Source organism: Schistocerca piceifrons, chromosome 7, assembly GCF_021461385.2.
Source record: "Schistocerca piceifrons isolate TAMUIC-IGC-003096 chromosome 7, iqSchPice1.1, whole genome shotgun sequence".
NCBI classification, from domain to species: domain Eukaryota; kingdom Metazoa; phylum Arthropoda; class Insecta; order Orthoptera; family Acrididae; genus Schistocerca; species Schistocerca piceifrons.
Genome location: NC_060144.1, coordinates 21475032 through 21490853, shown reverse-complemented (window position 1 = coordinate 21490853; position 15822 = coordinate 21475032). Strand labels below are relative to the sequence as shown.

Here is a 15822-nt window from a genome sequence, read left to right as displayed (position 1 = left end):
TTAAATGTGCCATAGTCTCCCACCTATCTGCGAATACTATTGTCAACGATATGATTATAATGGATTTAGAATGTCTGTTCGAACATCCCTTTTCATATAAATTTTGGACACGAAGTGAAACTCTTTCATATTTAAGAACGTGCAACTCTTTTTATTAACTCTGAAGAGTTCTGATGGAATCCAGTTGCGTTATCTATGATCAGATCTTTCGGTTCTTTGTCAAAATTGCCCACTGATCTGGAAGTCCTGTGTTCTGACTGGTCGATATTTTACAGACTGTTCACAATGTACACACATCAATAAAAGTTTTGCTTCGCCCCGAATTCCAGAACTCCAGAAGGTAGACTTTGACTGGATATTGTATCACAGATGCAGCCCTTGACTGTTCAGAGATGTCACTAAACCCGCCCAAAGATGCAAAAAACCACACATGAGTGGGTCCGACAGCCGATCAGTTCCAGTCATTCCAGCAGGAAGGAGGTACACAGCTCGTGTTATCTGTAGTTCAACCATGCCCAGACGGTCAATACCGCCGTTCGATCGCGTCCGTATTGTTACTCTCTGCTCTCAACAAGGGAAGTGTCCAGGCGTCTCGGAGTGAACCAAAGCTATGTTGTTCGGACATGGAGGAGACCAGAGAGACAGAAACTGTCGATGACACGCCTCGCTCAGTCCGCCGAAGGGTTACTACTACAGTGGATGACCGCTACCTACGGCTTATGGCTCGGAGGAACCCCGACAGCAACGCCACCATATTGAATCATGATTTTCGTGCAGCTACAGGACGTCGTGTTCCGACTCAAACAATGCGCAGTAGGCTGCATGATGCTTCACTCCCGACGTCCATGGCGAGGTCCATCTTTGCGACCACGACACCATGCAGCGCGGTACAGATGGGCCTAACAACATACCGAATCGACCGCTCAGATTTGGTATCACGTTCTCTTCACCGATGAGTGTCGCATATGCCTTCAACCCGACAATCGTCAGAGACGTGTTTGGAGCCAACCCGGTGAAGCTGAACGCCTTAGACGCACTGTCCAGTGAGTGCAGCAAGATAGAGGTTCCCTGCAGTTTTGGGGTGGCGTTATATGGGCCGACTTATGCCGCTGGTGGTCATGGAAGCCGTCGTAACGGCTCTACGATACGTGAATGCCATCCTCCGACCGATAGCGCAACCATATCGGCAGCATATTGGCGAGACATTCGTCTTCATGGACGACAATTGGCGACCCATCGTGAACATCTTGTGAATGACTTCCTTCAGGATAACGACATCGCTCGACCAGAGTAGCCAGCATGTTCTCCAGGCATGAACATTATTGGACATGCCTGCTGGGATAGCTTGAACAGGGCTGTTTATGGACGACGTGACCCAACAAACACTCTGAGGGATCTACACCGAATCGCCGTTGAGGAGTGGAACAATCTGGACCAACAGTGCCTTGATGAACTTGTGGATAGTATGCCACGACGAATACAGGCATGCATTAATGCACATGACGTTCCACTGGATATTAGAGCAACCGGTATGTACAGCAGTCTAGACCAGCACCTGTGAAAGTCTCGCTGCATGGTAGCACAACATGAATTGTGTGGTTTTCGTGAGCACTAAAAAGGGCGGGAATGATGTTCCAATTTTCTGCACAGGTTCCGGAAATCTCGGAAACGAGGAGAGGCAAACCTGTTTTTGATGTGTGTATTTCTAGAATGTATGGTAGAAATTAGTATGCACATCGATATATTTTTGTGTGAACAAATTAAAACGTAACATTTTTCTCTTATTAGGTTGGGATTTTCGCCCACCCTATCTACAGTCAGGAGGGTGACTACCCTGCAGTAGTGCGGGAAAGGGTGGACAACAACAGCAAAGCAGAAGGACTAGCGCGCTCAAGGCTGCCAAAATTCACGCAGGAGGAAACAGAATACATTAGAGGTGAGTGATAACTGTGCTATTCGAGATATTGTGGAGTTCTCAGCAGCTGCATTGCGGTTGAAAGAAATTTCGAAGAAGGGCATTATGAGAAAAGTATATCCATGATCATATAATTGGCAGAATAGGTTTTCGTTCATTGTTTAACAAGGCATGTGAGTGAATTTAGTCTGCATTTATTCGCCATTTGCATCTAAAAATCTTAATATATTCTTCAAACGCGATTGCGATCCCTCTTAACAATAAGACTTATAATTAAATGTTGTAATAATTATCCGTAATCCACGTTTCTGTTCATATGAACCGCATAGTGATACATTTTTTTGAGTAGGTGCAGGTGTGTAGAGAAGCTGCATCACTTGACCCTATATGTTGTCTTGCTATATCTGTACAGGAAATTTCGACAAAGATCTTAGAGCTGCCGATATATTACCGATAGCGCCTTTGTAATACTTATTTCATTTAAATGAAGCAGCTGTGCGTTGAAGTCATCAATATAGTTAATTATGTGTGCAATTATCTCTGCATTCGATCTTAACTGCTTCATAACAATATTATTCAGTCGTCAGAATTTTCCTATTACGGTTTACTACGTTCTGAATGCCTGGGTGGCTAGAATGGAGGGAGGGGGGGATTGTGGTTGGGATGCGAGAATACGTGAGCCTTTAAACCGCTCCACAATCTTGAATTGAGACTCTTCTTCGACAGAACCTGTACCATGCACTCTGATCTTTGAACAATGCCTGATCTCTCCTGCCGGCTGCAATAACCGCAACCCACTGATAACCCTTTACAGGACGGTCAGAAACTGAGAAGCTTGTAAGGGTGTTGTAGAGTAGGATGTGCTTAGAAAAAATTGTTAAGAACTAAATTAGATACGTTGCGCCTTCTTCTAGTTAATCAGCACTGATCCTTCTTATTTCATTTCACGTGTAAGAGTCATGTGCAAGTACTTCTCGCGACCAGCTATGGGGAAATGCAATTTGCATCCTACGATTCTTATATCAGTCCAGACTTCACTTCCAGGTTTCATTCTACTGCATTCTAAGTCTGGAAACATTATTGATGGTGAAAATTTCAGACCTAGATCATTACATTTATCGACAACTGTTTGAAAGGCAAACTGAGTCTTCTTTGTCCTTCAACAAAGGAGAAGACCAATGGAATATAATGTCCGTTAACTAGCCTGATTACTGTAAACAGCTGACAAAGAAACTTTGTGCAGTACTAGAATATTCTATCAACGTATAGATAGTAAGCTGTTGTGGAAAGCCCTTGGTCAGGATCTTGTTCAGAAAGTAAATGCTGCTTTATTTACCATTAAAACAGTATCTGCAATAAGTGACAGTTCAACACGAAAAGTAGTCTACTTCGCATATTTTCATACGCTTATGTCATATGGTATTATTTTTTGGGGTAATTCTTCTGATTCCAAAAGGGTATTTTGGGCTCAAAAACGGACTGTTCAAGCTAAATGTGGTGTAAGTTCGAGAACCTCTTGTCGACCCTTATTCAATAGTCTGGGAATTCTGACATTGCCCTCACAGTATATATTTTCTTTAATGTCGTTTGTTGTTAGCAATATTAGGTTATTCCGAAGAGTTAGCAACTTTCACTCAGTTAATACTAGGCAGCAATCAAATCTGCATGTGGAATGAACTTCCTTGACTCTTGTGCAGAAGGGAGTGCACTGTTCTGCTGCATCCATTTTCAATAAGCTACCACAAGAACTCAAAGATCTTACCAGTAGCCCAAACGCTTTTAAGTCTAAACTGAAGAGTTTCCTCATGGCTCACTCTTTCTATTCTGTCGAGGAGCTCCTGGAAGAGCTGAAAAATTAAGCAAATTCCAGTGTTACAGTGTTGATTTTGTTTATTTAAACTTACGAATTTTCGGCTGAATACGTTGCTTGTATTTCATTTTATCTGTTTCTACTATCGTGTTATAATTTCATGTATTGACTCGTTCCATGACCATGGAGACTTCTCCTTAATTTGGTCCCACGGAACAATAAATAAATAATTAATAAATAAATGTCGCACTGAGAAAGTATTTTAACTTTTTCAGATTCACAGAATATTACAACATTCTTCTTGGCATTATTTTCTACCAAGAAATTTGTCCCCTTTGTAGTTTCCACATTTAGCGTATTGATAACATTATGAATCCCTTCAACATTCGTCGGCAATTTCGGCAGAATTTTCCGCCTACCTGGGTAAATAAATTTACGAAAGTCGTCGAAATTTCTGTTATTTTTTGCTTATCTTCTCCTTTTAAATTAGCTTTCATGGTCTCTCACAAAAATATTCCGCGGCTTTTCTCTTCATCATACGAATTATTTTTTTGCCTCCGAATTTCGTAATAAGGAATTTCCGTGTGGCCGAGGTCTTCTTGAATCTCCACGACATCCAGTTTCTTAATAGAAACATTTTCAATAAGGCGTCTGCAACCCTTAAAGATGCATGTGCATTGCGCTCTATCACTTTTCAACAGTTTTTGAAACACGAAGGTGTTACCTTTCGGAAGTAATATTTTCCCTCCCATTCTGCTTAATGTAACTGCAAGCGCGTCGGAGCTCACGTCCACTCTAAAAAGATCTGAGACACGAGCCCATAAACCGCTATGAGGCCTCGGGGATATTACCTGCAGGCCACTTGTCTATTTCGAGAGGAGTGGGGCCTGTTACCTGTGGACCTGTTTGGTTTCTGGAGGTACAACTCCTGCATCCGTGTAACCTACAACGCACGAATACTCGGTGTTTACCACTGAATACCAGTATTTGAGAATGAGAGCACTTAATCACTTGCAACACACTTTACACTTAATTTGAAACGGTTAAGAAATGTTTCCTCGCTGACAAGCCCCAAAAAAAGAAGAAATAAAAAAAGTTTATCGCTTACTACATTTTCGCAGTTAATGCAGTAAAACTGCGGCATGAAGCATGATGCTTTAATTTCTTACTTTTGAACGCCTAACTGTATTCACGATGCATTTTTGCAGACAGTTTTCAAATATACCACAAAATGGACCCAAAAAACTACACTAGTGTCCTTTAAAATTGCTACGCCAGGAAGATGACGTGCTTCAGACGCGAAATTTAACCGACAGGAAGAAGATGCTGTGATAAGCAAATGGTTTCTCATACTCAAACAGCTGTTGACCGGCGTTGCCTGGTGAAACGTTGTTGTGATGCCTCGTGTAAGGAGGAAAAATTCGTACCATCACGTTTACAACATTGATAAAAGTCGGGTTGTAGCCTATCGCGATTGTGGTTTACCGTATCAAGACATTGCTGCTCGCGTTGGTAGAGATCCAATGACTGTTAGCAGAATATGGAATCGGAGGGTTCAAGAGGGTAATACGGAACGCCGTGCTGGATCCCAACGACCTCGTATACTAGCAGTCGAGATGACAGGCATCTTATCCACATGTCTGCAACGGATCGTGCAGCCACGTGTCGATCCCTCAGTCAACAGATGGGGACGTTTGCAAGACAACAACCATCTTCACGAACAGTTCGACGACGTTTGTAGCAGCATGGACTATCAGCTTGGAGACCATGGCTGCGGTTACCCTTGACGCTGCATCACAGACAGGAGCGCCTGCAATGGTGTACCCAACGACGAACCTGGGTGCACGAATGGCAAAACGTCATTTTTTCGGATGAATGCAGGCTCTGTTTACAGCATCATGATGGTCGCATCCGTGTTTGGCGACATCGGGGTGAACGCACTTTGGAAGCGTGTATTCGTCATCGCCATACTGGTGTATCACCCGGCGTGATGGTATGGGGTGCCATTGGTTACAGGTCTCTGTCACCTCTTGTTCGTACTGACGGCACTTTGAACGGTGGACGTTACATTTCAGATGTGTTACGACCCGTGGCTCTACCCTTCATTCGATTCCTGCGAAACCCTACATTTCAGCAGGATAATGCATGACCGCATGTTGCAGGTCCTGTAGAGCCTTTATGGATACAGAAAATGTTCGACAGCTGCACTGCTCAGCACATTCTCCAGATCTCTCACCAACTGAAAACGTCTGGTCAATGGTGGCCGAGCAACTGGCTCGTCACAATACGCCAGTCACTACTTTTGATGAACTGTGGTATCGTGTTGAAGCAGCATGGGCAGCTGTACATGTACACGCCATCCAAGCTGTTTGACTCAATGCCCAGGCGTATTAAGGCCGATATTACGGCCAGAGGTGGTTGTTCTGCGAACTGATTTCTCAGGATCTATGCACCCAAAGCGCGTGAAAATGTAATCACATGTCAGTTCTAGTATAATATATTTGTCCAATGAATACCCATTTGTCATGTGCATTTCTTCTTGGTGTAGTAATTTTAATGATCAGTAGTGTATTTCAATGTACGAGACATAGTTCAGAAGGCATGACGTCATAAACACTGAGATGCTTGAGAAACTGCTGCATCATGCATGACGTTTTAGTATATTGCTTCTTTACTAGTAACTACATTTACAATACATTTCACAGACAGTAGCCACATGTACCACACGTTGTACCTGTAAAATTACATCATTGTGCAGTATACAGTTCAGGAGACATGACATCTCAAACATCAAGCTGCGTGAAGCTGAAACTGCAGGTTGAAATTCGCTGGAGATACAAGTGAAACATGTGCACAAATAGGTGTGAAATATGTTAAATATATGTGCAATATATCTTACATGTGCCTATGCAAGCAAAGTGATCGGTAAAAAGTCCATCTTAAACGACTGGAACGATTTCAACTACATTTGCATATTTGGTACACATATTATTGGTCACAATGGTTCAAATGGTTCTGAGCACTATGGGACTTAACTTCTGAGGTTATCAGTCCCATAGAACTTAGAACTACTTGAACCTAACTAACCTAAGGACATCACACACATCCATGCCCGAGGCAGGATTCGAACTTGCGACCGTAGTGGTCGCGCGGTTCCAGACTGTAGCTCTTAGAACCGCTCGGCCACTCCGGTACGCTGTTATGGGTCAAACTGAGTGCTTACGGAATATCGTCTTAGTTACGTGACTGGCTTCCTGATTTCCTGTTAAAGAGATCACAGTTCTTAGTAATTGACGAAAAGTCTTCGAGTAAAACAAAAGTGAGCTCTGACGTTCCCCCAGGTAGTGTTACAGGCCCTCTGCTATTCCTTATCAATAAAAATGATTTAGGAGGCAATCTCAGCAGCACTCTTAAGTTGTTTGCAGATGAATCTGTCGTTTATCGTCTAGTAAAGTCATCAGATGATCACAACAGACTGCAAAACGATTTAGAAAAGACACCTGTATGATGCGGAAATTGGCATTTGACCGTAAAAAACGTAATGTGGGAGGTCATCCACACGAGTGCTAAAAGGAAACCGTTAAACTTCGGTTACACGATAAATCAGTCAAATATAAATTCCGTAAATTCAACTGAATTCTTGGGAATTTCAATTACGAACAACTGAAATTGAAAGAATAAATAGAAAATGTTGTGGGGAAGGCGAACCAAAGACTGCGTTTTATTGGAAGCAGACTTAGAGGATGCAACAGATCTACTAAAGAGACTGACTACACTACGCTTGTGCTCACTCTTTTGAAGTGCTGCTGCGCGGTGTGGAGTCCTTACCAGATAGGATTACCGGTGTACATCAGAATGTACAAAGAAGAGCAGCACGTTTTGTATTATCGAGAAATAGGGGAGAGAGTGTCTCTGATATGATACAGGATTTGGGATGGACATCATTAAAACAAAGGCGTTTTCCGTTGCGGCGAAATTTTCTCGCGCAATTTCAAACATTAAATTTGTCCTCCGAATGCGGAAATATTTTGTTGACGCCGGCCTATATAGGGAGAAACGATAGTCATAATAAAATAAGGGAATTACTGTGTAGGTGGTTCTATGAATCCTCTGCCAGTCTCTTAAGAGTGATTTGCAGAATACCCATGTAGCGGTAAATGTATAGTCTGGAATGACATACTGTTAGGATAGGAACCACCAACCACTATTAGGGTGAACGTGATAACGTGGAGACAGAAGGAGGAGGAGTAAGTGCACAGATACCTATGGGAAAGGTGGAGATGAGCGCAGATAGGGGGAAACAGGAGTTGGACAGAGAGAAATGAGCAGAGAGAGAGGAGAGGAGGAGCTGGAGAGAGAGAGGAAAGAGCGTGTAGACAGAGACAGATTGCCGAAGAGCCAGACAGAGGGGGGAGGGGGAGATGAACAGAGGAGGAGGAGGAAATGGATGGGAAGAGAAGGAGATGGACAGAGAGAAGAAGAGAGAAAAGAACAAGGAGAGGGGGGGGGGGAGCAGGAGTTGAACGGAAAGAGGGGTGAGGAGGAGGGTGACTAATACAAGACTGGAATAAATACATACACAAGCAACTCCACGTACTCAGCTAGTGAGTATTGATTCGTATAGGAACACGAATTAAATTGAGCATGTGTTAGCTTTCTGGTTATAGCATCCAGCGCTGCAATTAGGACGTTTCCTCGGTTCTGCAATTGTTTCCTGAGAGCCTAAATAACCTGTAAATTATGTGACTCAAAATGTAATTCATGAATACATCTTTATCATAGCCCAATAATGTGCTAAATCTGTCCGCGCGATATGTAACCAACAGCAATTGCCGAAACAGATCCGTTCACCTCCCTTGACCGGACGTGAAATCTAATCATCTGCAAAGGAAACTGGCTTGCTATCAATGCGCTGTGAGACTGGAATGCGGTAACTAATTCCGACGCACCCTCAGTGTATACTGGCAATGGCAAGGAAAGCGTTTCTGAAGAAGAGAAATTTGTTAACAGCGAGTATTGATTTAAGTGTCAGGAAGTCGTTTCTAAAAGTATTTATGTGGAGTGTAGCCATGTATGGAAGTGAAACATGGACGATAAATATTTTAGACAAGAAGAGGATAGAAGCTTTCGAAATGTGATGCTACAGAAGAATGCTGAAGATTAGATGGATAGATCACATAACTAATGAAGAGGTATTGAATAGAACTGCGGAGAAGCTGAGCCTGTAGCACAACTTGACTAGAAGAAGAGATCGGTTGGTAGGACATGTTCTGAGGCATCAAGGGATCACAATTTGGTACTAGAGGGCAGCGTGGAGGGTAAAATTCATAGGGGGAGACGAAGAGATGAATACACTAAGCAGATTCAGAAGGATGTAGGCCGCAGTAGGTACTGGGAGATGAAGAAGCTTGCACAGGATAGAGTAGCATGGAGAGCTGCATCAAACCAGTCTCAGGACTGAAGACCACAACAACAACAACTCAGTGGTCGTGCACCGTAAGCTATGCTACGATGTTCAACACCATGGCCCCCATGTCTGCAGTTTTATACGCCATGAAAGGGTAACATAATTGAATTTGCAATCATGACGAAGGGAAAATACACCACTGGCCATTAAAATTGCTACACCAAGAATAAATGCAGATGATGAACGGGTATTCATTGGACAAACATTTTATACTAGAACTGACATGTGATTACATTTTCGCGCAATTTGGGTGCATAGATCCTGAGAAATTAGTACCCAGAACAACCACCTCTGGCCGTCATAACGGCTTTGATACGCCTGGACATTGAGTCAAACAGAGCTTGGATGGCGTGTATAGGTACAGCTGCCCATGCAGCTGCAACACGATACCACAGTTCATCAAGGAGTAATGACTGGCGTATTGTGACGAGCCAGTTGCTCGGCCACCATTGACGAGGCGTTTTCAATTGGTGAGAGATCTGGAGAATGTGCTGGCCACGGCAGCAGTCGAACATTTTCTGTATCCAGAAAGGCCCGTACAGGACCTGCAACATGCGGTCGTGCATTCTCCTGCTAATAATAATAATAATGGCGTGTGACGAGGGCCTCCCGTCAGGTAGACCGCTCGCCTGGTGCAAGTCTTTCGATTTGACGCCACTTCGGCTACTTGCGCGTCGATGGGGATGAAATGATGATAATTAGGACAACACAACACCCAGTCCCCGAGCGGAGAAAATCTCCGACCGAGCCGGGAATCGTACACGGGGCCTTAGGATTGACAGTCTGTCGCGCTGACCACCCAGCTACCGAGGGCGGACTGAAATGTAGGGTTTCGCAGGGATCGAATGAAAGGTAGAGCCACGGGTCGTAACACATCTGAAATGTGACGTCCACTGTTCAAAGTGCGTCAATGCGAACAAGAGATGACCGACACGTGTAACCAATGGCACCCTATACCATCACGCCGGATGATACGCCAATTTGGCGATGTCGAATACACGCTTCCAATGTGCGTTCACCGCGATGTCGCCAAACACGGATGCGACCATCATGATGCTGTAAACAGAACCTGGATTCTTCCGATAAAATTATGTTTTGCCATTCGTGCACCCAGATTCGTCGTTGAGTACACCATCGCAGACGCTCCTGCCTGTGATGCAGCGTCATGGGTAACCGCAGACGTGGTCTCCGAGCTGATAGTACGTGCTGCTGCAAAAGTCGTCGAACTGTTCGTGCAGATGGTTGTTGTCTTGCAAAGTCCCCATCTGTTGACTCAGGGATCGAGACGTGGCTGCACGATCCGTTACAGCCATGCGGATAAGATGCCTGCCATCTCGACTGCTAGTGATACGAGACCGTTGGGATCTAGGACTGCGTTCCGTATTACCCTCCTGAACTCGCCGATTCCATAGTCTGCTAACAGTTATTGGATCTCGACCACCGCGAGCAGCAATGTAGCGATACCATAAACCGCAATCGCGATAGTCTACAATCCGACCTTAATCAAAGTCGGGAACATGATGGTACGCATTTCTCGTCCTTACAAGAGGCATCACAACAACGTTTCACCAGGCAACGCCGGTCAACTGTTGTTTGTGTATGAGAAATCGGTCGGAAACTTTCCTCATGTCAGCACGTTGTAGGTGTCGCCACCAGTGCCAACCTTGTGTTGATGCTCTGAAAAGCTAATCATTTGTATATCACAGCACCTTCTACGTGTCAGTTAAATTTCGCGTCTGTAGCACGTCATCTTCGTGGTGTAGCAATTTTAATGGCCAGTAGTGTATAACGTACATCGCCGTGATCAACATCCATTCAACTAAGTGTAAGTAACTTATGAGTTTCCGTTTTCTACGCGCAGGCACACTCCCAGATTACTGGTCGCGGAGTGATGGCAACAAGCGATGCCAATATAATCTCGTCTCAATAACCAAGCTTCACCACGACATGTGAACTGAAATGGTCCCATCCAATACTTCATTTGTGGTAGAATCACCATAACAGCACAGCCTTCCACAAGACAAAGGTAGTCTTCTCTCCAAAACACGCCTTAACAAATAACCATACAAGCGAAACTGGAGCAGACCATACATCGTAATATAATGTTCAGCTCTCTGATCACCTCTCTTTCAGACAAGGACCTCATGGGCTGCAACCCGTCAAAAATTTCCATCGGCCGTAAACAAACTGACTCTGCAAAGAAGTAAAACTGTTTCAGTGACATGCGGAGAGGTTGCTGCAGTACTTATATCGATTAATCGAAACTGATTACAGCAGACATGAGTAACGTAGGCCACTATGCAAAGATAAATGTAGCGATGGGCTAGAAGAAATATCTAATGGTCAGAAATGGGAGAGCCGAATGAACAGGCAGCTTTCAACACAACCAGAAGTACCATGGCTTCGAATAACCGAAGTAGCGCGGTGGTTATCACACTGGACTCGCATTTGGGAAGACGATGGTTCAAATCCGCGTCCGGCCATTCTGATTTAGATTTTCTGTGATTTCCCTAAATCGCTTCAGGAAAATGCCGCGGGATAGTTCCTTTGAAAGGGCACGACAGACTTCCTACCCCATCCTTCCCTAATCCGATGGGGCCAACGAACTCAGTGTTTGGTCCCCTCCCTCAAATCAATCAAACATGGCCTCATTCTATGGTACCACAATCACCGGCTCCAGTTGACATTTATTCCAACGATGCTGGTCATGCACCTATATTATACGTTCGTTCACTTTGTAATTCTGCGTGTTCTTGAAAAGCGTTTTGATGCAGTCTCCTTCGAATGCGATGATTCTGTCGATTGCGGGGGTGACATCCGAGAGGGAGTTATGTATTCATCTTGTACTCAACGCGGTACTTTTAGTAACGATTCATTTGATTCTCATTGTTATTTTGTTTATGATCACTTAGCTCGAGCTCAGTATTTTCAGAGCTTCCAACTACTAATTTTGTTTCAGGATCTGCTGATTTCTTCGGTCTCAACACATATGGTTCACAGTACATAGCGGCTGGAGACTTCCCCATTGCACCGTCTCGCAGACACGATTCCGGCGTCATCACAAAGGATGATGAGGTGATGTCACAAAAATTTTCGTTACTAGTCTCCATTTTGACGGAAGGGATAATGGACTGGCTTCAGACGTTTTAAATGTTTGTCAAACATTTATGTGTCGATTCAAAAGCTATAATGTCCTCGAATTTTTTAAGTCATCGATGATTCATTCCCGTCGTCGAGTAGGGTGATCTCTATAAAAGTTCAGTGGACGACTTGGAGTCTCATCTGCAGTTTACTGGCGTTTCCAATTGAAAGGTGTGTGTGTGTCTGTGTGTCTGTGTGTGTGTGTGTGTGTGTGTGTTTTTGAGAGAGGAAAGAGAGAGAGAGGGTTGATAAAGGGGGGGGGGGATGACGAACAAAGACTACATTAGTAGTTACTAGCAAACAAACTCTGATAGTTTGAAGATATGCGGAATGTAAATTTATAACGCCCAAGATAACAAATTTAGTGATGCAATCTGATTCGAAAATAAGCCCAATGAAAGGAAATGAGAACCCGCGATCTAATATATGTGATTAGCACATTAATGAATAGTTTCCTGAATGTAATAGTCTACTTCGAACGTGTGCTACCTATCTACATATAGCGTGAAGATGAGCAATAGTGTTATCTGCCCTATTGTGTGTACATAAAATCAAAATTCAGAAGATAGCGAGTAATCCAACTGATCAGTTAAAATCTTAATTCGCTACGTAAATAACACTGTATTAGAGAATTGAAGCGAAACGACACAGTGTCTCATAAGAGCAGCCACCAGCCAAGTATACGTCGACATAAATTTTATCATCACCTGATGCCTAACTGGCATGCAAAGAGATTCTGTTTATTATTATTTATAATTCTGAGAGTCAACTCCGTAGTTGAGTGACAGTTCATCAGAGTGGCTGTCACTTAAATTTCGTAAGACAACGAGATGGCAGCACATAAGCGCGGTGCATGCAAACACCTCAAATACCAAGAATGATGTGGTTCTGCCAAATGAATTCAGAACACGTGAGTACATCAAGTAATCTATATTGGCTTTAAAGTCAGGAGAAAAGCTTTACAGTGCCGTAGGAATTTCCCAACCTACATTCAGCTTTACAAACCAAAGTAACGTCGTATGAAATACATGACTGCTACCTGGTAAATTAAATATTACACCTCAGGAAAAGTTATCTTTGTGTTTCGAATAGCACGGAAGTAAATAAAGCAATCAGTAAAACAGTAACCTTCTTCCAGGCAGTTAGTGATAGCAACCTTTGAGCATCTATTGCACTGAGCCGAAATAACGCAATCACATACCTACTTGCAGAGTGGTACAACCAGACATCCAAAATTACCTCTCTTCAAAAAACTATCCATCATCATAGTAAATAAATTGATTTGGTCTCATCCGCTTCCTCATGCACAGCAACGTCTGCTCAACAGCGGGGTGTCTGCCAGACAAAAACAGCTTTCTTCTCAATATCAGAAACACAGCACAAGGTGCCTTTTCGACTCTGCCGTTCAAAGTCCAGAAAAGAAGTGGCCAACAGTAACGGCAAAACATTTTCAAACGAGAGAGACCGTATGTTCCACACCTGTGAAGGTAAAGTATTGACCGAGAACAAAACAGATGCGCCTTAGGTTTAAGTTTGTCACAGTGATCAAGCAAAGAGGTTGCAAGCTAGCCAAACTGGTTAGAGAAATGTGCATTTTCAACTTCTCGCGGCGTAATGAATAGTTCATTAAATTTCGGGCATACAGCCGCGCAAATAAAATTTCCTCCACTGATATTTCGGCCGCGTATAGTCCGGCCTTCCTCAGACTGACAAGATGCCAAGCGCGGCCCTATATGCTCCACCGCGGCGGTACCGGTACTGGTTAGAGAAATGTCTCATAGATTATAGCAAATCTGAGAATCACTTTTATGTCCGTAGGTTTGGACGGTAGTGTGTATTGCACCCAATGACTGATGATTTCACAATTAGTTTGATATTTAATATTTATTGCAGTCACACCATCCAAAAAGTAATGTTCCACGTAATAAAACGATAACAGAAATTTTCGACCTTGATCAATATCAATGTAGCAACACCAAGAGTTTCTCGTGATCTGCATCGTGAATTAGGTCGTGACGTAATCGACTGGCTACTGAAGAGTGCGGCACGGCTTCAATATACGACGGCGGAGAAATACCCGCTGGCAAAATATACTGCGATATTGATAGCTTAATTATTTTGTTTTCTGAATTTTTTTTTTATTTTTATGTATGCTCCATTAGATGAAAAGTGTGTAAGCTGCAGCATTTTTATTCAATTTTTTCTTTCAATGTATCTCAGCTCTCTTAGCCACAGCACATTGATTTCAGTTCTAAGTCAACTACACTAAATATTCTCTGAACTTCGTTTTCCATGGATGAGCTAGAGAATTTTATTCGTGACCTCTTCACCGTGGTTTCTTTTTGAGTCTGTCGTGTCCTCTACAACTTTCATTCTTTCGTTCTTTGTCATCTTTGCTCCATGTGCAAATGGACTACACTGTAACACAAAACGATCTGTTTAACAAGGCTAGAAAAGGCTAGAAGAAGTAGCTGGATGAGACAGACCGATGGTTTAGCTCAGAGCAGTGCAGTGGCACCAACACTTTTTACTACTACTCACACCAACGGCCTTCCGTGCCAGTATGTTGAAGTTAGGATCACTAAAGATCTAGAAAGGCTCGTACGTATTATGTCCCGTACCAGTTTGGCCTAAGCCGCAAAATCTCTGGTTTGCGCCTTTCATTTCCGCAACAAGCACGCACCTAGAGGATTTCCGGCCACGTGGAGAAGAACTCTGATGGAACATTGTCCCAACTTAATTATCTCGTGAGGACCATGCCGGATCCGCATACGAAGATCAGACCCTCGTCGACACTTGTAGAATTGCTGCTTCCGCTGAGAGGTACAGAAGTGCGATACTGCTCAAACATGCACGGAGTCTCCTGGCTGAAGTCTGTTAACACTTCATCTTTATGGATGATGAAGCGTAGACACGCTCTGGCAGATGTATTTATAGCGTGCAAAAGGCGTCCACTGTAGATGAGAGGCAAACAGATTTCCTAATTTGACTCTTATGGAAGACGTCTAGCCGCCCCGAAGTTACGGACTGCAGCCTGCGGTCTTCTCTAAACTCGAGGTCAATCGACAATTAGATTCTGAGCCCCCCATTATATTACGCTACAAACCAATATAAAGGATTTCATCAATGATGAATTAATTAAACTGACTGCATTCCATTCCAGGAGTTTGCTCACATGGTTCCCTTGTGCTATGCACTTTGTTCTGTGAAACAACTGATAAATCAAATTGAATTGCATTTATCACATAATCATTCTTCTCAAAAATTCACGATAATATAAATTTACAGCAATAGCAAACTTTGGCTATGTTTTCTAACTGTTGTCATCCTACGTTTGGAAGGCTTTCACTAAAATATAGGCATTGTCGGTCACGAAGACCTACCTCAACATCATCTCCCACTGAACTGCTCTGTGGCAGCTCTCAAAAATCCATACATAAACACGCCTCTGTGCATCAGTCTAAGGGTGTAAGGCCACAAAAACGAAGT

General features: G+C 43.4%; 1 protein-coding gene across 1 annotated transcript in view; it reads left to right on the top strand.

Moving 5' to 3' along the window:
* Positions 1 to 15822, top strand: part of LOC124805392 (myrosinase 1-like) — a 246463-nt gene that overhangs the window by 213255 nt on the left and 17386 nt on the right. The window contains exons 17-18 of the mRNA XM_047265954.1: positions 1789 to 1936; positions 12152 to 12267. Coding sequence (XP_047121910.1) covers positions 1789 to 1936; positions 12152 to 12267 — 264 coding nt within the window. The remainder of the gene's footprint in view (positions 1 to 1788; positions 1937 to 12151; positions 12268 to 15822) is intronic.